Source organism: Oryzias latipes, chromosome 22 (genome assembly GCF_002234675.1).
Source record: "Oryzias latipes chromosome 22, ASM223467v1".
Classification (NCBI taxonomy): domain Eukaryota; kingdom Metazoa; phylum Chordata; class Actinopteri; order Beloniformes; family Adrianichthyidae; genus Oryzias; species Oryzias latipes.
Window position 1 is genome coordinate 4,788,992 of NC_019880.2, and position 26,678 is coordinate 4,815,669.

General features: G+C 43.1%; 3 protein-coding genes across 7 annotated transcripts in view; 1 reads left to right on the forward strand and 2 right to left on the reverse strand.

Moving 5' to 3' along the window:
• LOC101173423 (ELM2 and SANT domain-containing protein 1) overlaps window positions 1-5,402 on the reverse strand; it is a 28,561-nt gene extending 23,159 nt beyond the window's left edge. The window contains exons 1-2 of one of the 2 annotated variants that reach the window (XM_011490160.3): window positions 5,233-5,402; window positions 289-1,916 (exon numbers count right to left, since the gene is read on the reverse strand). In XM_011490160.3, coding sequence (XP_011488462.1) covers window positions 289-1,902 — 1,614 coding nt within the window. In that variant the 5' untranslated portion in view covers window positions 1,903-1,916; window positions 5,233-5,402. Of the gene's footprint in view, window positions 1-288; window positions 1,917-3,475; window positions 3,827-5,232 lie in introns of those variants that run through there. The other variant, XM_011490159.3, reaches the window with a different exon arrangement.
• Window positions 5,403-5,837: 435 nt separating this feature from the next.
• ptgr2 (prostaglandin reductase 2) lies at window positions 5,838-10,682 on the forward strand. Its single transcript, XM_023951974.1, has 8 exons — window positions 5,838-6,138; window positions 6,228-6,346; window positions 6,490-6,681; window positions 6,761-6,931; window positions 7,069-7,278; window positions 8,814-9,023; window positions 9,125-9,164; window positions 9,252-10,682. Exons 1-8 carry the CDS (start codon window positions 6,102-6,104, stop codon window positions 9,308-9,310), a joined length of 1,038 nt encoding a protein of 345 aa, XP_023807742.1. The 5' UTR covers window positions 5,838-6,101; the 3' UTR covers window positions 9,311-10,682.
• Window positions 10,683-10,749: 67 nt separating this feature from the next.
• Window positions 10,750-21,646, reverse strand: tmem62 (transmembrane protein 62). 4 transcript variants are annotated; one of them, XM_011490161.3, is made up of 14 exons: window positions 21,317-21,646; window positions 20,981-21,191; window positions 20,644-20,755; window positions 20,417-20,554; window positions 20,131-20,176; window positions 19,840-19,981; window positions 18,277-18,401; window positions 18,062-18,184; window positions 17,836-17,991; window positions 16,753-16,912; window positions 16,435-16,633; window positions 16,258-16,353; window positions 16,043-16,161; window positions 10,750-13,163 (listed from the first exon to the last, which is right to left on the reverse strand). In XM_011490161.3, exons 1-14 carry the CDS (start codon window positions 21,370-21,372, stop codon window positions 12,843-12,845), a joined length of 2,004 nt encoding a protein of 667 aa, XP_011488463.1. In that variant the 5' UTR covers window positions 21,373-21,646; the 3' UTR covers window positions 10,750-12,842. The 4 variants fall into 4 exon arrangements, with proteins under 4 accessions (XP_011488463.1, XP_011488464.1, XP_020569316.1 ...); XM_011490162.3 differs by having other exon boundaries at window positions 21,417-21,472; XM_020713657.2 differs by having other exon boundaries at window positions 20,981-21,186; window positions 21,317-21,449.
• Window positions 21,647-26,678: the final 5,032 nt, after the last annotated feature.

A 26,678-nucleotide genomic window follows, 5' to 3' on the forward strand; every position in this document is an offset into this window, starting at 1 on the left:
CTCTCTCTCTGGCAGTCACTTTAAGCCATTTGTTCCATTTTTTGTTCCTGAGCTGGGAGTTGAAATCTCAGCTCAATTATCCCCCAGGATAGTGTAGGAAAAACGGGCTTCTCTGCTGTTGTCAAAATTTCACAATTCTGGTTTTTAAAACTCGCCGCTTCGAGGTTTGAGTTGCAGCAGCACAGAGTTTCAGAACGTCCCGTACTTTTTTCTGAACGTTAATGTCTGTGGTTCTCCTGTTTGATGGAAAACAGCTGAGGAACAGGCAGGACATACGAGTTTCTTTACCTTCTCGAGTGAGGGAGGCTTCCTGTCCAGCGCCTCCTGGGCCAGCATCTCCAGGTTGACCTCCTGAGACATGCGGCGCTTCCTGCGCGTGCTCTGGATGACTCCCGTGGGTGCAGCCTGCAGGGCCCCGTTTTCGGACTTGATCTGCTCAGAGGAGACCGGGAGAAAAGGGTTGTCGGACGGCTCCCCCCCTTCCTTGGACAGTCGCCGGGATCTGCGGGGCTGCGATTGGGACTGGAGCTGCGTCTGAGGGTGTGAGGGCAGGTCGGGCTGCAGGGGGTGCTGTGGCGGGTGGGAGGGCTGCTGGGGTTCCGGGGTGATGTCCTGGATGATGGGCTCCTGTGCCTTTGGTGCAGCGGGAGCGGAGGACTCTTGGGAGTGAACCACAACAGGCTGCAGTTCAGGGGGCGCATTTTGTGCACCAGAGTAAAAGTCAAGCACATGGGGGTTTTGTTGTTGCAACTGCTGATGCTGCATTTGCTGCTGAATCTGGAGCTGTTGCCGCTGCTGGATCTTTTGTTGCTGCTGCTCGTGCTGTAATTGTTGCTGCTGCAGCTGCTGCTGCATGATTTGTTGTTGTTGCATTTGTTGGTGGTGCTGAATTTGCTGCTGGATTACGTGATGCTGCTGCTGCCGCTGCATCTGCTTTTGCTTCTGCAGCTGCTCCAAGCGATGCGAGGGCACGGCGTTCTGGCCCGAGTAGTTCGGCGGGTTGGGAAGAGCGGCCCGGGTCCCCTGAAAGGTCTGATAGTACGGCGGTAGGTGCTGCTTGGGCTGACCGAAGGCCAGCTGGAAAGGCTGCAGAACGCTGCTCCCTCCGGGGTGGGGCGGACCCTGCTGCTGGGTGTTGAGCACTCCCGGTTTCAGCGTCTCCTGAAAAGCCTGCTGCTCCCACTCCATACCCCGAGGCTTGGCCGCATCTCGGTACACATCTGCTGCAGGCTTCTCTGACGCTCGGTTCGATGCCGGTAAGCCAGAAGTCTCGTGCATCGATTTGACAAAAGCATTTTGAGTTCTTGCTTCTGTTACGTTCAGTCCTCCCAGATAGTTTGCGAAGCTTTGCCCCCAGTTGGGCATGCTGGCCCAAGTGGTGGCCCTCTGCTGCTGGGACAGGGAGGGCTGCTGCTGACTGGGCTCCTGGTGGGCCCATTTCATGGGTACAGTCTGCTGATAGTGGCCCCTGCTCTGGTCGCCCTTATCCGGGCTGAAGATGACAGAGTTGAGGAACACGTGAGGACCCTCTGGATTGGAGGTCACAGTGCTCGCCGCCTCGCTCTGTCCGGGATCCGAGGAGGTGCCGCTCGGGACATAAAAGACTCCGTCGGGATGCTGAGACGTCTCCTTCATGGCTACGGTTTGATCGCTGAAAAACGTGATGCGCTTGCCTGTTCTTTTACCGTTGGGTTTCTGCTGGGCCGGCACACTCATGGTGAGCATGAACAGGCCGAAGTGGAGCGATCCGAGCGCCTGTGTCGTCTTCGGACTCCGACAAGCCAGATTAAAACGAAAACAGAAGTCCGAGTCTGCGTGAACCGAGGCCGCTCGTTCGAGACAAAATCCCCCTGAAGCTCTCTGGGACCCACTGGGCGGGGTCTGAAGGTGGGCTTTTCTCATTCATGGGCAACAACCTGCAAAGACATGAGATGAAAGTCAAACATTGAGCAATCAGACCCAAAGGAGTCCCAACAGGGGGGCTTATTTGCATCCCTGCCTGAGCCGTGTCAAAACCTGCCGTTTGTTTTTGCAACAATAGACCCCCACTGAAAGGTATCAGGTGTGAGAACAGTGCAGTTGGGGGGGGGGGTTCGCCACATGACACACGGATTATGTCCACACAGAGCATGAGCGGGTCTGCATGTATATAGAAAAGTCACAATCGTGTTGAAAACGGTTGTTACGGCGACAAACATACAGGCTCACCAGCAACTTTATCGTCCTCATCACCCCCCCCCCCCACACACACACACATAGAGCTCACATGAGCTGCAGCAGAGAGGAAGCTTTTGCTTCCAGCACAGCGACCCACTCACGCTGCCAGCAGAAAGTGATAGAAACCGCTCTCCTTACAACCATGTGACTCATCAGAACTGAGAGCAACGATGAAGAAGGGAGAAGAAAAAAGAAAAAAGAGAGAAGCATGCGCCCTTTGAACCACGGCTGCAGTCTCAAAAAGGAAGGGCAACTGAAAGTGAGCAAACATGAGTCACGGTGCACCGATCTGTGCAAAGGGGGGGCAAGTTGGCAGGGGGAGAAGTCCCGGCAAGCCTCAAAGGCCTCGGAAGCTGTGGAGCAAATTATAAAAAAGCAAAAGATGCTCAGGTTCAGGGTTTGTGCAGAAGCACCAGAGGGAGCATCCAGGCTCCTGTGGGGATCAAAGCAACAAGGTCCTTGGACCTGCTGGACTCAAGTGGCAGACATTGATTCACTTGACAACATTGTTGGATACATGAAAACACGGAAAAGCATCTCAGCTGGTGCAGGAAGTGACCCGTAATTGTGTCACCCTTTTACTCTGGTGGCATGGAGAAACGCGCTTCTTAAAATAGCGGCTGCAGCTGTTCAGCTCCTGCACGCGCAGAGCAGCCGGGAATGACCGCTGTGTGCGTCGTCACGTGACGCTCCTCACAGAAATCATCTTCCTTCCAACGTTGTTTTCTGCAGAGCTCGTTTTTTGGTGCAGATGTTGCGGTTCTTAAGGCGAGCTGCGGGGAGACGGCGGCGCGTCCAGGTGCGGCCTCGCACAAACCTGCACGTTAAATTGGCTTAAATGTCAAGCTCCGTTGGTCGGCCTCGTCATCGCCGGTGCAGCTTTGGAAAGCGGCGCGTGCAAGCAGCCGCCGCGGCCTGCAGAAATGAAGCATCCACGGGGATGCACTCAAGATGCCCCCGTCCCTCCCCTCAGCATCACTTTCCAGTCAGATCAGCGCGATTTACGAGAAGCCCTTTGTTGCAGAAAACGGATTATCCGACCGCTCACTAATGCCGCTGCACCGAACCGGAGCCGCCTGCCTGTGTCGGGGCTCAGGGGCGCAGCCGGGAGCCTCGGTCCTGTCCGTGCAGTTCTGCTGCAAACCCGCCGTAATGACACATGAACGCACCGCAAGAGCGGAGGTAAACAAAACTTTGTCAGCGAGCTGCGCAGGAAAACAAGCTGACGCAGCCGTACACGGCCACGGCGGACACTTACTGTCACGAAGGCTTCCGCGGACGGCGGCTCAGTTTCGAGGGATCGCACACTTTCTCCGGGTGTGCGGCCAGCGGCGGCGGCGGCGGCAGGCCAGTGAGAATGACTGCACACATCCCCGAGGTTGACTCATGCTACGCTGCTGACCTCACGCTCCGGTCTCTCCCCCCTCCTCCTTCAGGGAAGTCAAGAAGCAGGAGGGGTCGGTGCGTAAACACGGTCCCGTCCGAGGGAAAAAAAAAAAAAGAGGGCGCTCGCGCGCACACGCGGGCTGCACGTTGCTGCAGAAAAACACGGGAATCACGCTGCGCGCGGCCTGCTGCTCCGCTCAGCACCGACTCTCTGCTCCTACGCCTGTCTTGTGACACCCCCCCCCCTTCTGCCGCCAGTTTGAATGGCCACACCCACTTCCTTGCCCATATATGGTCTTCCTCTGACACCACAAGGCGCTGTAATTTACGGAGCAAGATCCCTCTCAGTCCATGCGGGAAATTCCAACGCGCAAGGGGAGGACCGCGGGGATTAGGAGACAGGACGCACCCGGCAACGCGCGCGCACTCCTCCACAGGCACGTAATACAGACATGTTTTTAGAAAGAAAAGGAAAACACAAGGCTAAAGAATGTCCAAACACGTGGAACAAATACGAAGGATGCTCTTTTCAACCATTTTTGCACAATTCCCTTGTATCACATTTTTGACTGCTATCTTGCAGACAATTGCGCGATTCTTGCTGAGACTCCACTCAAGTGTCCTTGAACGTTCAATATTATAGTCTGGAAAGCCAGGATTTATACAAAGCATCCTGGGAAGAAAAAAGCCAAGGTCACAGACAACATTTTATACGTCAGACAGTAAGAAGCAGAACCTCTTCTAGTCTGCAGAAAACCAGGATTTTATATGAGCAATGCAGCTGAATTCTGCAACGGTTCTACTGCAAGAATAAAGACTTAGTAACAAATTTCTTTGCAAACCATGAACTGTAAACTGAGCACAATAGGCTGAGAAATCTCCAAAAATCTATTAAATGTTCCATTTAATCAAGTTTAAAGTCATCATGACCAGTTATTTGACATCAATTGAGAAATTAATGCATCAAAACCAAGTGGGATTTCTCTTTTCGGCAGGGAAAATACACACTAGACTAGTGTATTTACAAAAAGGGACAAAAAAAAGGCTAAATGTCATTTCATGTTCATAAAAGTAACCAATTCAAAGCAAACTCAGAAATTATTCAAAGTGTGGCATCTTTGCAAAGGTGAGTATTAAAAATTAATAAGTGATTTAGAAGCACATGCTCATATATAAACAAAATGTGTTGTTTGATTACAAAATGTATGACTTTAGGAATTTCTAGTCTTTGGACAATAACTAGAATAATGCATTAAAATATTAAATATTATAACAATTATGCTAATAATTACAAGAACAAACCTATTTTTTTAATCCCTCTTTGACATTTAATCATTTAATTAGTAGGTTAAGAGGCACAGTAAATGTCGATGGATTCAACTGATGAGTGCAGGCCTGATGCTTCATCACAGTGGGTCCGTTTTAGGAGCCATGCACTTTTCAAATGCATCTGCAGACAAAATGCTTTCGACTAATAGACTGTTTATCCCCTGAAAAAATACAGATGACAATTTTTTATAAATCTGCACAACTGATTTTCAGGAGCATGTTCTATTTTCAGTTTGTTTGAAGGGGAAACAGGATAACCACATTTCAAAAATTCTGTGATAAACTCCGTCCGTTACTTACATGGAAGTTGCCCCCCCCCTCACGACCCTTCATTTCGTAGCTTTCATCCTTGGCAGCGACGAGCAGTCTGAGACAGAATTAACTGTTTGATTGTGTTTCTTCTTTTTTTCTTCTTCTTCTTCTAATTCCTCTGAAAGAAACGTCACTTCCTGACACCTTTCAGTTTTAAACGTTTAAGCTAGCTATCTGTGCAGATTCTGTTTTTTCCCCCAAATACTTATTAAAACTTGTTTTGAAATTATTTAAATTCGTGCATCAATACGGAGAATGCGTTCACATGATAGTTTTGAATTGGACTCAGATGCAAAGCAAAAAAAAAAAAAAACCGTTTTCTTAACAGCTCAACGCTCCACGGTAGACGATCTTTGGCTGGAGGGGATAATAACCCTACTTACACCCGGAAATGATGCTAACTAAAACATTTGTTAACTGAATATTGTTAAAAATGGACAAGGCACGGTTTTTGTGTTAGTATTACAGAAATATTAATAATTATAGCAACACAATTGTTGTGATAATAATTTGTTAAAATGAAAATAAAAAAAATCCACTTAGAAAATCTGAATACCGTGACTTTAAGTGAAAGCGGAAGTTGTAGTCAGGGAACTCTCTTGCTGTACCATCATGAATGTTAGCTAAGGCTCGGCGTCCTTTTGCTTTATAACAAACTACAGACTAGAACTTGCTTTGGTATTAACAAAATCATAATAAGATTTTGTAAACACATAATAAATATTTTTTTCAGTTTTTTAGTTCTTTAAATAGCACACGTCTTCTAAACAGCTTGACCCAGTTTAGCCAAAATCATCTCGACATTTGTTGCCAGGTTTGGTAGAATCCTTAATTCGGGCCTTAACCCATTTGAAAAGATGCAAGTGCAGAGAGTCGTTCTGAACTCACGACCAGGTAATAAGTAATTTCTTTTCTTTTTTTCAGTCACATGTTTCCAAAATACGTGGCTAACGTTTGCGAATACTTGGCGTTTATACAAACAGGAACAAATGGGGTGCCAGTTCCTGAAAATTTCCGCCTGGAGGAGATAACTTTAGTGCCTGACCTTAAAGATGGAGAGGTTCTTGTTCGCACGCTTTACCTCTCAGTAGACCCTTACATGGTAATCCTATATGAACAATTAGGCACAAAGTTTCTATCATAATAATATACAATTTGCTTGGAAATGTCTATTTTTTTAAATCATTTGTAACAAATGCCAACTCCTCAACCTCAATACATTCAAATATTATTTTTTCCTGTTAGAGATGCAGAATGAATGAAGATTCTGGCGCCGAGTATCTGACCTCATGGCAGCTGTCTGAATGTTTGGATGGCGGAGGCGTTGGCGTGGTACAGACCAGCCGTTGCAGGACTTTCACCGAGGGAGACGTGGTCACCTCGTTCAACTGGCCGTGGCAGACTCAAGCTATTGTGAAGGGAAATGCCTTAAAGAAGGTATAATATGTCCAAGTAGGAACATTTTCATGTATCCTGATATGTGTTTGCTAAAAAGATAATAAGATGGTTGTTGCAGGTTGACCCCCAGTTGGCAGATGGACACCTATCCTACTTTTTGGGTGCAGTTGGCCTGACAGGACTCACTGCTCTGCTGGGCATCAGGGAGAAAGGTAACGTGACTAAAGGGGCCGACCAAACCATGGTGGTCAGCGGCGCAGCTGGCGCCTGCGGCTCCCTCGCTGGACAGGTAAACACAGCGAGCAACAGATTTATCTTCACCAAAGCTTGAATGGAAGAAGAAACAATAATGTGTTAGTCGGCTACATAATAAAATTAGGGAGTTGGAGGACGCTGAATCATCTGTTCCTGACTCATTTCCTGCAGATCGGCAGGCTGGACGGCTGTGCGAGAGTGGTCGGGATCTGCGGTTCTGATGAGAAGTGCAAAACTTTGAAAGAAGATTTGGGCTTTTCTGCCGCCGTCAACTACCGGCGGGAGGATGTGGCTGTCCGGCTGAAGGAGAGCTGTCCGGATGGCGTCGATGTTTACTTTGATAATGTTGGAGGTCCCATAAGTGATGCTGTTATATCACAGGTACTGCAAGAATTTCTTATTCCCCATAAAACTCAGTTTGATAGTTCTTCCTTCTCACATGTGGCCATGAGTCAGAGGAAGTCACTTTATTAAGAATTATGTGCACATTCCCAAACATTTTCATGCTCATCAAAGCGCAGGTTATTGAGTAAGCAAGCTTTACTAAGTCATGGGAGGATCTGTATGGGGTTATTCATGCTGTAGTGTTGATTATGTGATTGAAGGCTTGAGATTAAAAAGTTAAAGGGAAAACTAGCCCTTTTGCTCAGTTTTGCAGTGCATTTTTGAAATGTCAATCTTTATTTATATCTCAGGGAGAGTGCACATTAAAGCATCACTGCAATGAGCCAGAATTAGAACCTTTTTTTTAGTTTGCAGAAAACCCAGGATGTTATATGAGCAATGCAACTGAATTCTGCAATGAGCCTGAAGTAGCCCAGTGGCAATTTCTCATCTGTTGTCCCCAGACAGATTTTAAAACTGCCTTCCTAAAGACGACAATTACAAGCTACAAATTAAAATTTCACGATCTGACGCTCTCCTCTTTGATTCTCCTCTTCCGTCTGTTTGTTTTATGAAAAACTGTGTTCATCACATCAAAACAGACTTAGAGGTGGAAATTATCTAAACTTGCTGTAAGATGGCACAATATATCTTTTCATGTTTCAGAAGATCAATGTTCTTTGGTGCATTGCCCCTTGTCTTTACTAAACAAACTTCCTTTTATTTAATCAGTTATTCAGCATTTTTCTTTGGGAATTTTTTGGAAAAGTATATACTTGAATTATAGTAAGAAGTTTTTAGAGTTTATTTATAAAAAAAAAAAAAAAAGGGGGGGACAATGCACAAAAGAGCATTGATAACATGAAATGGGAATGGATGCGTTGTGCTCATTTCTGCCTGCAGTCCCAACGAAAGTAAGAACAAATAGAAGCAAAACAAAGCGGGATGATGTGATGAGCATTGGTAAAATAAATAAAGAAGATTAACATAGAGGAGAGCACCAGATCAAGTAAATTTACAGCAAAACTGAGCACAGCAGCACGATTTCTTATTTCCGTCAAGGTCTCAATCACAATCATTTAAATGCACGTTTTTGTGCAAAAAAAAGTGATTTTAATGGAAGTCCTTGAGCCAAAAAAATCTACAATTGAATATTTCTTTGCTGCAAATCTTTAAATAGAGATTGATAATATTTAAATCTTTATTATTTAACTGCAGTTTAGGAAAACTTAGTTTTTTATGTAAAAAAAAAGTCCAAAGGGAGCAAATGACCAAAAATCTACAATCCGTTTGAATTTTAAAGGTTGACTGCACAATAAAAGCTCTATTAAGCCGTCTTGTAACAAATTGTAATAATAAAAATTGTGACTGTGTTTGTACTGTGAAGCATGTTTATATCTTTGTCACTCTGAAAGATGCTTAAAAATGACTAGATCTTTAAAAACCTGTTAGTTTGGGTGTTTTTGTTGTTGTTGTCCGATGCTTAATTTAACTTTTTTTTTTCTTTTTCTTGAAATGTTCCTTTATATCAGATGAACCATTGTGGCCACGTGGTCCTTTGTGGCCAGATCTCTCAGTACAACAAAGACGTGCCGTATCCGCCGCCCCTCAGCGAGCAGACTGAGGAAATCCTGCAGAGCAGGAGCATCACTCGAGAGCGATTCGTGGTGCTCAGCTACATGAGCAAAGCGGAAGCTGGCCTGTGTGAGCTCAGCCAGTGGATCAAATCAGGCCAAATCAAGGTGCAGAGGAAATGCTGATCATGTGTGGTTGACTGTGTGGGCGTGCAAATGCTCGAGTCTTCTTTCCCAGGGTAATTGTAGTTCTGCTCTCGTGTCTGCAGGTCCTGGAAACTGTGGTGAGCGGCATAGAAAACATAGGAGGTGTGTCGCTGTTTCTCTGGAAGCTTTTTTTTTTTTCTTTTCTTTACCGCACGATTGGAATTTGATCGTTTTTTCCTTTTCTCTCAGGTGCGTTTTGCTCCATGATGGCGGGGGGAAATATCGGCAAACAAATTGTAAAGATATGAGGATCTCAGCAGATGAACCACCGTTCTGCCTTTTTATCACTACAGTACCACTAAATGAAGGACTGACTAAAAATATTGGATTTATCAGCAAATGCGCCTTGATAATTGATTGATTTTGTGTTTGTGGTTTTCATAGATTTACATGCAGGCTTCTTAAAGAAGGAGCTGCTTTGATGTTTTGCTGCCAAAATGTTCTAAGTCTGTAACAAAAGTCACCTGATGCTGAGTCTAAGGTGTGAGGAGGAGCTGAATGATGGAGTCTTATGTGCCACAGTGTGATTGACTGTATTTCCAAAAGGTAGGAAGAACAAATAAGGATACTTTGGTGATGTGTTTGAAGTCTCACTCCGATCATCTTTTGATTTATTTTAAAACCTTCCCAGTGATCTTTTAATAACAATTATGCCACCTGTGTAGTTTTCTAGGTCATAGTTTCTGCAGAGCGGTATTAGTTTGTAAGAAATGCATCTCTGAGTTGTGGGTGGGACCGTTGGCGTGGAGCAATCCCGCCCCCTTTCCCCTCCTGGTCTCTGAAAGCTTGAGCCCCACCCAGCATGTTTTTAACGTTGCAAATACAATTTTTTTTTTTTTTTTTTTTAAGCATTATTGTTTCATCTGTTCCTGATTCTCAACAATTTGAACAAAGAATTACTCAGAAATGCCATTTTAAGCTTAACTTTCTAAATATTTATCATCAGACAAATTCCACAAAAACACGTTAAAAACACAATTTACATCAGAGTGGGCCTGAGCCTTTTGGTGATTCTGATATTAGGAAAATATTGTTTTTAGTCTAGTTAGTTATCAGCAGCCGCGGGCCCCTCCCACATCCCATAATTATTTGACTAGCTGCGGTAACAATAGCATATGGTTGTTCCTGCAAAAAAATGCGCATTTGCCCTAAATTCTTGTTGGTAAATCAGCTGATTTCAAAAAGCGTACTACAAAAGAAAAAATGCTCATTTTATGGTGTGGATTAGCAGAACGGATTGGATGAAGGTTTTAATCAAAGCAAAAGTTTACATGTATACAAAAAAACCTGCAAGACGTCACTAATGGAGCCTTACAAGGCCAGAAATGATCAATTAAAACAAAAAATGTCACTTTTGCATGGGCGCTATGCAGAATGGAATGGGAATTTTTTGAACGAAACTGTAAATAGAAATATGCAACATCATCAGGTGTTCCAAGTAACTGAATCATTGGTTAGCCCCTTCACGCAGCACCCACCTCTTTTGCAACATATTTAATTTAGGACTCCACTTTACTCTCACCTTGAACAGCAGAAACACCAAATATTTTTTTCATATACTTGTAAGTCAATTCAGGCATGAAAGAGACTTAATAAAGAGCAATCCCGTTGTGTAAAGTACCAGTTAATGTTGGTGTGAGACTTTTTTCTGTGTCCTTCATCGTCCCAAAGAGCGACAACCACAGGGTTTACTGTAATCAACATCTTTATTCCACAGCAATAGAAACCATTATTAAAATACAGTTTTGATTGATTTCCAAATTTAGATTCACAATTATAAATGTGAAATTTGGTGGATGATGTAAAACCCTCCTGTCTGAATGTTGGAAGTGACGGTCATAAAACTATATATATATATTTTTTTTTGTTAATTCATTTGAACAACCAGTGCAAAGTACAGAATACTCATTTACAAAGTCAACCCTGTCTGGACAATGTTTTGTATTTCACTGATGACGAGGAATAAAATAAAAATCATGCAATATTTTCAGGTGGAACTGACTTTCTAAAATACAGTTTCCACCCATACTGGCTCCGTCTGAACAATTTCATGAACGAGAATTCAAAATATTCAAGGTAAAAATGTGCAGTTTTATGCCACAGTAACAGATTCTGTTTGGCGTGATAATCCACTGTTGGATAGAGAGCTGTAATTTGAGTTTTAAACTGTATGTTTTAGTGAAGCTCTGAGCAGTTATTTTCCATTCATGCTGGAGAGAATAGAAATATTTAATGCAATTCCATTTAAAACATTTATCCATCAAGAAGCTGATCATCGTTTGTCTTTTCACAGCGGTCTCAGTGAAATCAAGGCAATCGTGACCACATTCTAGAAAAGACTGAATTACAGTGCAAACAGACGGTTTACTGCTTCCACACCTTCACAAAACGAGGAAACCACGTTGGCAACAAATCGGACGACTTTTCACTGAAATCAAACCCCCAACACGAAGGAACACTTGTGTTTTTCAAAGGAAACGCAACCAAACCCCGCCTGCAGTGCAAATACGTCACCTAAAGGGAAAAGAAACACAACCATTAGGAATAAATAAAACACAGTTGACGTGGTTTATCACATTTTCCCCACTTCGATTACAAGACAATTAGGAACAAAAACCCCACGGGGATCGGTTTCTGATCAAGTGCTGACATTCCTGAGAAACAAGCAGCTGCTTTCTTCGTAAAGGATGTGGAGGCCGAGCTGCCCTCCGAGTTCAGAATACGCTCGTTTCAGAGAGAAGAGCTGCAGATGTTGGCGCTGGCATCGATTAGAAAAGAAAAGGATCTTTTTCCGCACAGCTACATCCTGCAGCTGTGAGGGATTTAAAAAAAGACAAAAACAGTTTCATCAAAGTATCTAAAGACCCACTCCGATTATTTAACGTGATCTTGTAGCTTTTTTTTGGAAGATTGATGACATATTTGAAGAAAATTCAGCTTAAAATTGCATTTCTGATTATTTCTTTATCCAAAATGTTGTGAATCAGGAGCAGATAAAAAAAAAATAAAAAGGCTCCCTGCCCAGGTCTGCTTTGCAGTGGGTGATGGGAAGAGGGGGCGGGATTGATCCACGCCAACGCTCCTAGCCACAACTCGGAAGCAAATTTCTGATCAAATCCTGCTGCTCTGCAGCAACTATGTCCTGGAAAACCACACAGGTTGTTTGGTTTTAGCTAAAACTGCATCATCGTGATCAAAAGCCCACCGGCTTTGCAAATAGATCCAAAGATGATCGGAGTGGATCTTCAGACAGGTTATCCGACGGTTATATTTCTGGGAACGTAAACACGAGGACATTTTGGCACGCCCAGCCTCGATTATAAAAACAAAAGTTATTTTTCAAAAAGGAAAAAAGCTCAATCTAAGTGGTCGTCCTTTGGCAGTGGTGAAGTGGCGTTTTACCAAGGCAACACTTCCAGAAAAAGTGCTTCATGTCAAACAAATAACTGCAGTTGACGCAGTCACAGCAGCATCACCCCCCCCCCCCCCCCCCCAACACACACACACACCAATCCCCACAGCGCTAGAATTTCCCATTTTACTCCTAATGCATCCAGGCTGCCATTTACACTGAACACATCTGTATGATGTGCTCCACAAAAACATGCATATAAACAATAAGATCTAGGAAGAGGATGTGAAGGGAGGGAGGAGGAAGAAGTGGGATGGTTGTGGTGGGAGGGGGGGGTCCAGTTCTTCAAAGTGGAGAAACAAGCTGCAGAATGCTTTGTGGAGAGGCCTTCAGGGGGCGATTCTGGCTGTAAGCCGCAGTTTCTGCTGTCAGGAGCGAGAGGCGCTCCTGCTGTTGCCACAAATGAGAGGGGCGGGGCCTGTCCAGGCGCGGTAGACCAATAGCAGGCTGAGCAGCAGGGCCCAGGTGTGTATGGGAGACATCAAAAACGCCAGGAGGCCGTAGGTCTCCAGGAGGAAGTAGCAGGAGTGAGCCTGCCAGGTGAGCAGGAGCAGCACGAACAGGTGGAGCACCAGCGTCCAACAGCGGAGACCCGAACGCTGGAAGTGGGACCGGAAGGTGTTGCCACGGTAACGGTGGTGGAGGCACCAGCACAGGTAAGAGGTGAGGGGCATGTTGAAGGAAAGCACCTGAGAAGTAGACAAGATTTCAGGAGGTTAACTGAGGAGATTTAGGAAAAGCATCAGTAAATAGTTTCAAAATAAAATTAAAATAATTTATTTTGCACACAGCGTTTGGAAGAGTAACCACTGATTTAGATCAGTGGTTCCTGACTTTTTTAGGACACGGACCGGTTAACGACAGGATGGGATCAGTCTGTACGAGGATGACGGCGTTACCTTTTCAAGCTTACGGTTTCCAGAAAATCTGAACCAGAAATAAAGTGCTTTGATTTGAAATGTTGTATAAAAAGACAGTTTGAAGATGTCTAAAGGTATTTTATATGGGTGGCAGTTTAGCTCAGGCAGTAGAGCAGGTCGTCCAACAACCAGGCGGATCGATCCCTGCTCTCCCTAGTCAGCCGTCGCGCCCCCGAGTCTGCAGATCACCGCTCCCCCCAGGGGATGGGCCAAAATGCGCAGAAGAATTTCCCCATTGTGGGATAAATAAAGTATCAACTATTATTTACAGAGAATAAAAATGTAACGAAACAAAGTTGTTGATTTGTATAAGTTCTTTATGATTTGTAAACAAAAAATATGTTTTTATTTTTTAAAAAAAAACGCCATCTCAACTCTGAGAACTCAATTCAAGCTCAGATAATCTTCCAAGGAAAAAAGATGTTCCGATGCATGTTTTATAAAGGCTTCAGTCTAGATTATTTCCTTTATTATACTCAGGACATGAAAAATTGTGTTTTTCTATAAATGTAATTTTTCCTTAAAATAATAAACATGTCTTGACATGACATGATTGGTGTAGGTGATGCATAATGTCCACAACATTGGACACATGGTTAATCTTACTTTTCCACCCATTACACATAAAAATCCAAACAGATATTATCTTTCCTTATATGTTACTGTATATCTTTTTTTTTTAATCTAATAAGGCTCTTTCAGCATAGAAAATTTGACAGGATATGCCAGCAGTCGTCATTATTAGCCATCTTAGATTTTAAGTAAATTTCACTGCAATTACACCGACTGACCACTGAGTTAAACTCAATGGACTGTGGCAGCAGAGAGCACACTAGTGACTGATTTTCTACCAGAGAAACCACTTCATTAAAGAGAGAGGTACTTTTTAGTAGCTGTCCACTGTAGTGACTTCTATGCATCAGAGGGTTAGACCTATTTTGTTTTAAAAAATAAAATAAAAATTTATTCACTGTATATTTCTCGTCAACACAGAGGAATGTTTTCTGTGCTAAAGTTTCCTAACACGTACCTCTTTGATTTAGCTTTGCTGTTGGAAAATTCTTCTTAATTGTCCTCTTAAAGTGTTTCCACAAATCAAAAACAACTTTATTTTGTTGAATTTTCATTCTCTGCAGCAGGTTTTAACTTTCTTTGCTCTCTAGAGTTTGTTTGGATCCACGATGTAGATTTTGCCTCAATTAGCAAATTGAAGAACCGTACGGCAACTTCAGCCTCGTCCACCTTTTAAGGTGTGACGAATAAATAAAGCAGATTAAAATGACACAACTGACATTGTCTGAATACCGTTTGAGCTACTTTATTAGGAAAATTCATTTAACATAAGCGAGTTGCTCGTCGCATATTGTGCAGAAAGCTTAGTAAGTCGTATAAATACATATATCGAGCAAAACTTCAGCTTTTGTCTGTAAATAAAAGATTTATTTTTCTTTGAATATTTGGTTTCCTGTCTGGTTCTTTTCTCCTCCCCCCTAAAAAATTCCAAAGACGTTTTTTTAATTTTCTTTTACTTTCCTAGCTTGGGGCTTTTGCTTTGGCGGTCGGAACAGCTGCTATAAGAAGGTAGCAAACGCATTTAAGACACGTGATCAAGGTGAACGACAGTCCTCCCACTTAAAAAGATCAGAGAGGTCTGTAATTTTCATCATAGGTATACCACAACTATGAAAGACAAAATAAGAAAAAAAAATCTAGAAAATCCCATAGTGTGAATTTTAAAGAATTTATTTGTGGTGGAAAATAAGTATTTGGTCACCTAAAAACCTACAGGTCCTGGAGTGGCCCAGCCAGTCTCCAGATCTCAACCGCATAGAAAATCTTTGGAGGGATTTGAAAGTCTGCGTTTGCCAGCAACAACCCCAAAACATCACTGCTCTAGAGGAGATCTGCATGGAGGAATGGGCCAAAATACCAGCAAAGGTTTGTGAAGAAGATGCTTGACTGACGTCATGGCCAACAAAGGGTACATAAAGTACTGAGTTGAACTTGTGTTATTGACCAAATACTTATTTTCCACTATAATTTGCAAATAAAATCTTTAAAATTGGACAATGTGATCTTCTGGATTTTATTTTCTCTCATTTTAGCTCTCATATTTAAGATGAATTCAATTCAACTTTATTTGTATAGCCCAAATGTACAACAACAGTCGTCTCAATGGGCTTCGCACCGGTAATTGTAAAGTGAATATACAATCAAAAGGATCATGAATTCATAGAATTCAATAGGAGGATACTAAACTTTAACTAAACAGACTAAACTAAACTGACATCCTTGCCATTAGACCCTCTTTCGCAGTAAGGAAAAACTCCTAAAAAAACCTTTGGATTCCAGAAAAGAAACAGGGATGTCCGCATGAAGGAGGGATCCTCACCCAGAACTCTTAGAAAATAATGAACTTTAACTTTAACTTAACTTTAAAATTTCAGGCCTCTCTCATCTTTTTAAGTGGGAGAACTTGTACAATTGTTGGTTGACTAAATACTTTTTTGCCCCACTGTAAGTTATCGTATTTTGTTCTGTGGCCCGGTACCAAGTGACCCACAGATTGGAGTCCACTGGATTCAGACCAGAATAAAGATCAGATGGTCTTTAACGGCAAAGCTGGTCAACAAATGATCCTTTCTTACTTGAATAACTCCAACGATGTAAGTGCGGCTTCCTTCCAGGAAATGTCCATCGATGAACACGCCAAAAGCGAAACAGGCGCCGCTGTGGCCATCAACCAGCTCTCCGAAGAACCATGGACCTGCAGCAGCAGAACACACACCTGATTACACGGACATCCTCCCCAGGGCAAAACCTAAAAAAAGTCTTCAAAGAGGCAAAAGGGCTTTGAACTGACCCAAAGCTGTGCACAGGTTGAACAGCAGCAGAGAGTAGAAGAAGGTATTGATTTTACTGACGAGATGGAGCGACAAACAGATCTGAGAGGGGAGTCCTGTAACAGAAAGCAAAAGATTTACTGAGACCTCACTTTAACCTTTAGTGTGACGTTTGAAGGCGATCGGTAACCACTCACCTCTACCAGCGGGAAATCGCAGGAACCTGAAGGCCAGGAGCACGCAGACGTTCAGCAGGACCGTAAACACGAAGGCAAACCGGCCCACGATGTAGTGGTCTGTGAGGAGGATGAAGGACTGAGGGAAGGAGAAGCTGACGGTCAAACCGTCCTCCAGAGTGAAGAGCTGCTCCAGCTCCGACGAGCGGCCTGCAGAATCCTGACCACGAAAAAAAGTACACAGAAGAACCTCAATGAGATGTGCTGCGTATTTCAGTTCAGCTAAACAAACCGACCAGTTAATCAAGACACATGAAGTATTAAAGCTGTTGTGCTGACCTCCACGGTGACTCTGATGGTGTGCAGTCCAGCTAGGTAAAGAGACGGGTCCCACGGCAGGACATAGAGAGGACCCCCGGCGGAGTTGGCCCTGCCCACAGGCTCTCCATCGATGCTCACGTGCACTGCAGTGATGGAGGCCTCTGAGAAGGCTAAGATCCTACACAGTCAGACATGACAAGTTTCACTGCAGGGGAATCTGTAAACCATGACTTCTTATTTCTCATTTGGATCTGTTTTTCTCCCTCTTTCTTGGAGTCAGGAAGCTGCAGCAGGATAAGAGGCTGGTTGAAGCTAAAGAAGGGAACGTTGGGTAATTCTGGCTCCATGCTGTCCGTTGACTGTACATGGTAAATGGAGCGAGTTTCTATGGGTGATGTCACACTCGCTCAGTCCAGTTCTCATATACATTGTTGTCACAGCATCCTTCAGATTAAAGCAGATACCCAAACAGCATGTTTCCACGGCAACTGGACTCATCTCAAGTGTTTTGATAGTTTGAGTGAAGAGTTTTTACCAGGTTATGACTTCAGAAAGATGCTCTCAAGCTAATAAAATGTATATTTTTACAATTGTATGAAAAGATGCCGGACAGTTACTGACGTAATGCTTTTGTGTGATTGTTAAAAAGATCTATTTAAGTGGCTATAAATGTTTTGGCAATTCGGTGCAAAATAAAAGCTGGCTGTGTTTTATTCATCCATTAAAGTTTATCTCTGAATAAAAAAGGACTGAAGGAATATTAGATTCTTGGATCCCTTTATTTTTTTCTGATGCAGTGCAGCTTCACATCTTGACAAATAAGTCAATTAAAAAATATTTTTGCTATTTCATTTGTCTGCCTGTTGTAGAGGCTGTTCCATCAAAAGCACCAGACGCTATATTTTCTGCGTTAATACATCAAAAGAGGTGTAAAAAAAGATCAAACATAAAATAAAACATTTAAATTGTTACACAACTTGACAGAAATGAATCAGTCCTCTTAATACTCTAATTCTCCGTCGAAAACTGAAAAACATGAATTTTTTCTGACTTGCATCATTTTTTTAACTCCACGTGGAGGAACGATGAAAGAAAACACACCTGATGTGCGTCGATTTCCGCATTCGTCCTAAAGGCTCCAACCCGGGGTGCAGGTACTGAGCATCCTTAGGGTTTGTAATGAGCACTGCGGGCCAGCGCTCAAACCGCAGGTCAGAGAAGCTCAGCAGGTCGTGGTCAAAGGCCAGAACTCTGTACCTGCAGAGCCACACGTTCATTTAGGGCAAAACAGAAAATGCAATCGGACAGCTTTGGCGGCGGCGCTCACCTGCGGTTGTCCATCCAGTCGCCCAGCTCCAGCTCCAGAGTGCCGTGAGGGTGTCGGCTGTGCAGGACGGGCATCATCCCGCCAAGGGTGTGCAGGTGGCCACACAGATATGCAACTGCAGAGCTTTGTTCGGAAGAACCAAGAGCCACAAAATGGACCGTTAGTTTGCAGTTGAAAATGTGGCAATGCAGACTTGAAGAACTGGATCCTCTTACCTCATCAGGTGCCTAACTCCCGGAGACGGGGAGACGATGGTGGAGGTGGTGTAGTGGCCAAACCAGATCGACTGGTTGCTTCTTTGGCTCTCGGCTCTGAACGTGTCCAGCAAGTTCATCTGAGTCTGCCATGTGCAAAAACAGAGAAAGTGGTGTCAAGGTCATCTAAAAAAAAACAGAAGACTCGATGATCGAGAGTCTTCATAGACAAAATTCTAAATCCTCTAATGTTTGAGAAATTAAAATCTTATAATCTTAAAATTAAAATCTTAAAATCCTTTAAGAAAGAGTAATACCTCACTTTAGCGGCTTGAAAGTCCCACTCCGATCATCTTTTGAGCTATTTTAAGCGTTCCCACAGGTGTTTTAAATATTTAAATATAAAATTTGTGCTGTGTTAAGGCAAAAATAACTAGGCCATAGTTTCTGCAGAGCAGCGGGAGTTCATCAGAAATTCACCTCTGACTTGTGGTGGGACCGTTGGCACAGACACTCCCTGTTGCAGAGAGCTCCTTGTTTACTGGCCTCCAGCTTACAGCCCCTCACAACATTATCGGTGCAACAAAAATGGCGAGCAAAATTGGAGCTATCCGACCGAACTCCCTGGCCAACAAAGTCCTTATGATTATTCCTAAATATAATTCTAATGTTTCTAAAATCATTCCAGGTAGATGCCCTCAATCAAACAAACAGGACCTGCCTATTCAAAGCATCCTATAAAAAGCCTCCAGGTGGACTGAATCCAATTCTCCCCCTGATCATTTAACATTGCCAAAACAATGGTGGCTACACTCATTATCATGATTTTATAAGGTCTTTACAGTCTCTAAAGGAAACAAATAATACCATTATTAGTCTTAAAGATAAATCACGGCATTTCATCCAAGTGGCTTCATCACAAAAAGAAATGTATTTGACACTTAAAGCCTTAGGTCACAAGCACGCGTGTTGGGGGTTGACTCAGGTTTATGGGTTGTCCGGAACTGTGGAGGGTCCCAGAGAGGAGCAGCTGCATCTTAAGGGTATCTTACAGTTCCCTTTGGGGCTGGTATGGCCACTTACAGGGAAGACAGGAAAATGGAATGTACCATTGCTGTGTACTTCAGGCCTGGAGGGGCTGGTGTCCTACATGTTTTCCAACCATCCTGCCATTGGAGCTCCTTATTGTCTAAACACACCTGATCCAGGTAATCAGCAGCAGATAAGGCAGGAGTTCTGGAAAGCCAGCAGGAGGCCGGTCCTAGAGGCCCGAGTTTGACACCCCTGCTCCAGTCATTAGTAAAGTGCGTGTACTGAGTGCTCCTGGCGTGCAAAGGTCACATGCGTGGGGTGTGCAGGTGATGTGAAGTCTGATTGTCTAACATCCTCATTTTCTAACAGCTAGGCTGCATGCCTGACGACAAAAGACAGCTGAAATGCCATTGGTTCAATCCATCTTATGAAGAGAAAGAATGTTTTTAGAAAGAATGTTTTTAGAAAGGCATTGATCGCAACTATGGTTCCTGATCTGCAATCTGGTGATCAAGACTCCCTCCAGCCAACCTTTTTCTGATTAACACTCACCTGGTTGAGAATACCGAAGAAGTTAAAGGGTCTCTTGGGACCCGGGGTCAGGGTGGCATCCACACACACAAAGGAATAGTTGCCAAAAGGAGTTTGGTGAATGTAGTGGAAGGAACCCATTTTCTGATTCGCTGAATATTTCCTGCAAATAAAGAACAAAAAACTTTATTGATGCGAACATAATCAGCTATTTAAAATGAATAAATAAATAAATACATAATGGACGAATCAGAAGACAATCATGTCAAATGTCTATTGATTGAAAAAAAAACATTTACACCATATACTAACCTGTAATAATTGTTTATACTGTCCAAGGAAAAAATATTGAAAGCATCTGTCAGACAAAACAAGAAAAAGCAGATTTAGTCCAGGATTTATGTCACTTAAAAAGGCTTTTATGCACAGAAAAGGATGGAAACTGAAAGTTTCAAAAGCAGGAATATCCCATTTCACACAAAGAAGAAGTTAGTGAGATGAGGAAGAACCGAATGGCTTCCTGCCTGATGTGAAATGAACAACAAGAATCTTTGGTGTGAGGGTTTTAAGATCAGCGTCCAGGGATGAGGCCGCCTACCGTGATTCCCGCGAATGTCGATCCACTTGGTGCGCTCCATCACGCGCGACCTCTTCAGCACGCCGTGGTAGGCTTGCCACTCCACCTCATGCTGGTCGGATCCCACGTTGTTCTCCGTTTTAGCGTCTGTCAGATCTCCTGCAACACAAAACACAAACGACTCCCCCCCCATTAGTGATGCATTCATGCAGGAAACCTCTTCAAGGAATCTAGAACGTCGACCCCACCTGTTGCAAGCACTAGAGCTGGTTTGATCGCATTGACGGTGTCTGTGCAAAACTTCTCAAACTCTGGAGTACGTCTGGGGTCGAGGAAGCGACTGATGTGAATGTCGGAAACCTTCAATGACAAGAGGGATGGAGACAGAGGATGAAATGATAACCAAGCATAGAAACATCTGGAGAACAAAATAAGTTTGTCTGCTGATTGATTGCTTTCTGGCTCGAGGGCAGTGACCTCTTCATGTCAATCATTCACAGAGTTTGCTTTGACTCTGCAGAAGCACAGATCTAAACAATCTGTGGGATTAGACCAAACCCCACCAGGCAGAGTGGCACCTCTCACCTGAATAAACCAGAATATGTTGCTCAATTCCCCGTTGGGGTATGGGGGAGTCGATGCTTCCGACCCGCTGACAGCCGGCGGCCGGACGCTCCGCTTGGGATGCCAAGCCGTGTCGTAACTGTCCAGCACCCAGGAGGTGATGCACGCCAGAGCCAGTCCCAGGAGAACCAGCGCGCCGAACAGCCTCAGCATCCTCCTGTAGCCGTCTGTTCTGTCCCGGACAGAGTAATGACTAGCGACGGGTGGGAACAGCTAAGGCGGGCACGACTGACGCTAACATTGACAGCAGATGCTAACGGAATACAGCGCTACATTGCTAGCAGCTAAAGTTCAGACCGTTTCTGGAGCTGCCATCGCGGCCGACGGAGTATGCGTGGAGACGCGGGGTTCATTCGGCGCACCGCGAAGGTAGCGAGTCAGCCAGCTAGCCACCTACCTTCCTGACAGAGCACCGACCAGCTGGAGGCGTGACGTCATCACTCCACCGGAGCATAGCAGAAAAAGAAAGAGCTCTCACTCTGACTTTTTTCCCCTGTCCGGTTAGCTATTAACTGCCTATTTTATTAATTTTAAACCAAAAAAATACATTCTAAACAAAATTGCTAAATGAATAGTCAATTATTATTTTAACACATGCAATACAACACTACACAAACGTTGCAAAACATGTCTATATATGTGACACACATTTACTTAATTACCTACTTTATCCTCTCAACAATTAATTCAACAGTCTTTATTTTTTTTACTTGATTTATTGCTATAAATTTTGTAATGATGAGTATATTTGCCTTAAAGCTAATAAAACTAACAACTAAGGCAGTCACTGTGAGTGACCTGTTCTTGTTGGTCACATGAAATAACGCGATACTAGAACACGAGACTAAAGTTTGAATGAGGTTCTTTCAGAATTTAGGTCCTCAACGATCTCGTTGCTGTTCTATGCCCGATTATTGTAAGTTTGCTGCTGTGACAAGGCATTTTATCTTTACTTACCTGATTCTCAACACGGAATAAGAGTTTCTGAGCAAAGAGTGTTTTTTTCCGTGAAGTCTTTCTCCCAGCCCACACGCACATCCTTAAGAGTTGCGCAATCAGCATTACGAGAAAAGCATCCCACGAGAAATGGTGTCAGATCTTCAAATTTTTCCAGAAAAGGCGACAAGAGAAGAATGCTATTAATAGATAACTAATTAACGGAACGGAAACAACAAATACAGAAGAAATTAAGAGAGGAATATTCCAGTTTTACAGTAGGTTGTACTCTTCTTATTCATCTCAGGACGCTAATAGCTTTTCAATCAAGGATTTGGCTCCCAAAGTGGATAAAAACTTAAAATAAAAAACTACGTGAAGCAGAAATAAATATTCTGATTCTGATCTGAGGGCTTACCAATAACTTTTACGGACATTTTTGGGGACACTTAAAAGAGCAGTCATCCCTCAAAATGTTGTAAACTTAGTTTCTGATCTGTTTCATAATATCCTTTACAGACATCCTGATTAATGGACACAATATATAAAATGCCAAACTCCCAAACCATCAAATGAGAGAATATTTGAATGAAACGTCTTTTCCCTACATTTCAAATCCAAATTATATTTGATTTTGATTTTATTGATTTATTTCAAGCATTGTAGTCAAAGCAATAAAGAATTTACACATATTTATCAAACTCATTACAGAAATGATGAAATGCATAGATTAGAAAGACAGAAATAAAACAAAACAAAATCGTCACTTAAATCACATTTGCTTAATTAAATACAGTGATAATTAACCAAAGTATAAGTAGAGTTGCTTGAAAAGGAGTGGGTAGAAGCAAGCTTATATAATCCCACCCCTACTGAGTTCATTCATTTGATAGTTTTACAGTGTTTTAATAACCCAACATTTTAATTATTTAGAAAAGAAACAAATACAAACTAAATATTTAAAGCTTCCCATACCTCCTAAAGTCAAGGAAGTCCACTTTAAAACCTTTTCAGGTATATACCCTTCCAAGGAATTGTTCAGAAAACGGTCAGGAATTCCTGAAAATTGTTTTTCTTTTTGTAATGAGGATATTGAAACAACTAAGCATCTTTTCTTTGAATGTTTTACTCTAATGCCTTTTGGGACAAAATACATTATAGGCTCTTCCCTATGTTTAGCAGACTTTTTTATTAAAGACATAACTTTTGGGTTTATTTAGTAACCAAAAACACAGAATTAATTATAAATGTTATAATTATTTGGGGTAAATTCTATATACCTAGATGTCGATTCCTTTAAATTAAACCATCTTTTTTTTTACATTTCATTAAGAACTCTGCTCTTTTTTTCTTCCGTAGAATTCATGGAAAATAAACTTGCTGTGCAATTCCAAATATCATATATAAATGAAAGCTTTTTGATAACCCCCTAAATTAATGATCATTACAATGCCCATGTATCCCCTCTTGATTTTAATCTTTTATTTTATTTTTTTTAACTTGTCCTGTCCAACAGCTGGGCAGGCAGAGGAGAGCTGACGGCCTCTTGTGTTGGACATATTATACTTTAACAAGAGGGGTTATTAATCTTCAGATAAACCAAAGGCATGACTGAATAAACCCCTTTTGTAATTGAGAGCCCAACGCAGGGCCCCACCCGAGAAGAGCGCCCACAGCTCCAGACGAGCAGCCCACCACCCCCCAGGAGTTCCGGGCATCCCGGGCATGCCAACTCCAGGTACGAGCCAGGACCCCCCAAGGGAGACCCGCCCCACACTCCAGGCAGCCACCCACCCGGCCCACGGTTGGTCCAGGGAGGAGCAAGGCAGGGGCCAGCCGCCCCCGCCCAGGAGGGGAGCGCCCCGGGGAGTAAGGGGGCCCACCAGGGGTGTTGTTAACTTGGCCCGACCAGGCTCGGCCACAGTTGGAGACTTGGCGGGGCCCAGCACCCAGGGGCAAGGACCCGAACCCACCCCCCAGGGAAACGGACACCCCCGGCTCAGGTGTGAACCCCCCCCCCCCCCCCCCCCCCGCGCAGAGAGAGCACCGCCGGGCCCAGGAAACCGGCACCCAGGGGACACGGTCAGCCGCCGTTGCCAAGGACCCCGTACCCCCCACCAGGGAAGGGGTAGGGGACAGATGATCCTAGGTCCCACCTTCCTTGCAAATGTGTGTGCGTGTATGTGTGTTTGAGAGGGTCTGTGTGTGTGTGTGTGTGTTTATGTTGGAATGTATAATTGAGGGGGGAGGGGTGTGTGTACTAAGGGGGGTGCAGTTAAAATTGGCAGGTAGGGCACTGAGGGGACATCTCCTGATTACTCACAGTGATGTCCCCTCACCCTCCCCACCAAGGGGCCCTAAATGTCTAAGGTGCGGTTAAAATTGGCGGGTAGGGTGCCAGGAGGACATCTGCTGCTTGCTGGCAGTGATGTCCAAGAACCCCCCCTACCAAGGGCCCTACATGTCTAAGGTGCAAATAAAACCGAAAGAGGGGGGCCCACTCCATACAGCAACCATGGGAGGGGGGGACCACTACCAAGTAGCCCCCCCCAAGGCGCATCGCAGGCTAGACCCCCACCCCCTCACCCTAATATGAGGTAATATGAGGAAGGGGGTAAGTTGGGGACAGCTGGTAGACTGTCCCCCGGTGGTCAAACAGCCGTCCCCCAGCCCCAGCCCCCCCCCCCCCCTTCCAGCATAGGGGCCCGGCCCCCCCAGCATAGGGGCCCCATCCCCGGAGGTGCCGACACCCCATCTTTTATTTGAGTTTGTATTTTTCTGTTTTATTGTACATTATTTTACTTAGCTTTATTAATGTTGTTTACATTTTTTTATGCCTGTTGTAATTGTAATTTGATGAACAACTGCCACAATGTTGTAAACCTCAAGTTTTCAATTTAAGATTTAAAAAAACATCATAGTGTCCTAGTGTGTAACTCGCAGTAACAAAAAAAATCACATATGTCACATCCCCCTTTTTAACAAGTTAGGAAACAAACAAAAAATTTGCAATAAACTAAAAAAACACATCCTGAACCAAAACATTATTTCCTTATGATGCTATGAAATTTAGATTTACTCTCTGTATCACTTAATTTATTAGTTTGTTAAATATCCAATTCTTCCAAAATACAAAGAAATCCATTTTAAAATCATCACTCCTGTTTATCCATGCAAGGAAATATGTACGTTTGGGTTTCCAAGAAAATAATTGTTCTTTTTGTGAGCTCAGTATAGAAACTCTTGATCTTTTTTTATGTTAATAGTTTTTGGAAAGATTTTTTTGTTTGTGCTGTTAAAAGTTTCCTTTTCCTATTCTCATACAATTACAAAAACACATAGTATTATTTGGAGTAGTTTCTGGTGATAAATTATTTGATTTGGCATTTAATACTTTATTCATATCTGGTCATTTTTACATTCACAAGAGCAGATTCTTAAAAATCAAACCATTATTTAGTACATTTTGTGAAGAGATCTGTTTATATTAATCACAATAGTTTATGAAAACCAAAAATGCAAAAAATCTGTCCACTTTCATTGAATATGACATTCTGTATGACAGTCCTTAGCATTAAATTATATTATAACATTTGTATTAGGCTCCAATTCTAATTGTATATTATTATGATTATTACTATGATGTTTATGATTATTATTATCATCATCATTATTATTATGATTATTTTTGTTGTTATTATGTTATTATTTTCAACGTTATTACTTTCTGTTCTATTCATGTGGATATGTATGTGATCCTCTGAAGTTCTAAAATAAAGAAACAAAAATTATCCATCTACTTTAACTATCGCGATAATCAGATAATCTTTTAAAACCTGACCCAAGTCTTGCGGGTGCTGTGGTCACTAACGCCATCTGCCTGTCGGCCAAATTAGATCTGAACGGCGCATTTTTATTGGAAGTTCACTAATCTCGTTTTGTGTTTGGAAAAGAAATTGAACAGGGGTTTCTGGAGTTTTCCCAAATAAACACATTCCTAGAAACAAGAAAAACAAAACGTTAAAGAGTTCAGAATCAAGGTACTTGATTTTCGTGTACGTCGAAAAGCACCTTCAGATGATGCTTGGCTTTACAGGTGGAACACCTCACGTTTTTGCAAATTTAAATCAATATGTAGAAGGTCTGCAGAAGCTCCTATTAAGCAAACAACCAGAGGAACTTGTGGTTGCAACTTTGACTTCAGAGACTTACTGTATGTGGAACAAAAGTCTGTGGTGACTTTACAGCAGAATCTGATGTTATCAGCCAGCGTGCCTCCAGTTCTGGTCCCACTAAAATAATCTCTTGTAAAGAGCTGCTGAAAGAGGGGTCCAGTCATACCAATTTTTGTATTATGGTATGTTTGGAAAGAGGAAGGATTATATTCTCCTGGTGAAACTAATCACTTTGGAAAAAGAGACCCTCCCACTACAGTGAGGAGAAAATTAGTAGAGTCATCCGCTGATTTTGCAGAAGAAGTCTGACCTTTGCTCACCTTGGCTTAGGCTATCCAGGGGTGGACCTTGATCTTCAAGATCAAATTGCAAATGAAATAAGGCGGCTTATGAAGTAATGAATCAGGACCCCGTTCTTTAAAAAAACATTTTTTTTTAAAGATGTTATGGCCCATGAAGATAATTTTTGAGTGACTGTTGAACAAGAGGCCGAAATATGAGGCAAGTCTCTTGGGCCAAAGATGGAGACACATGTGAAAGCCTCTCAG

What these genes read in the sequence shown, in the direction of transcription:
- ptgr2 (XM_023951974.1), top strand. Translation starts at nt 6,102, where the DNA reads ATGCAAGTGCAGAGAGTCGTTCTGAACTCACGACCAG. An exon ending in GCGGCTCCCTCGCTGGACAG is followed by an intron (nt 6,932 to 7,068) that starts GTAAACACAGCG and finishes CATTTCCTGCAG; the next exon opens with ATCGGCAGGCTGGACGGCTG. An exon ending in TCAAATCAGGCCAAATCAAG is followed by an intron (nt 9,024 to 9,124) that starts GTGCAGAGGAAA and finishes TCGTGTCTGCAG; the next exon opens with GTCCTGGAAACTGTGGTGAG.
- tmem62 (XM_011490161.3), bottom strand. Translation starts at nt 21,372, where the DNA reads ATGAACCCCGCGTCTCCACGCATACTCCGTCGGCCGCGATGGCAGCTC. An exon ending in AGCTCTAGTGCTTGCAACAG is followed by an intron (nt 20,555 to 20,643) that starts GTGGGGTCGACG and finishes TTTGTGTTGCAG; the next exon opens with GAGATCTGACAGACGCTAAA. An exon ending in CCATCAGAGTCACCGTGGAG is followed by an intron (nt 16,634 to 16,752) that starts GTCAGCACAACA and finishes TTTCGTGGTCAG; the next exon opens with GATTCTGCAGGCCGCTCGTC.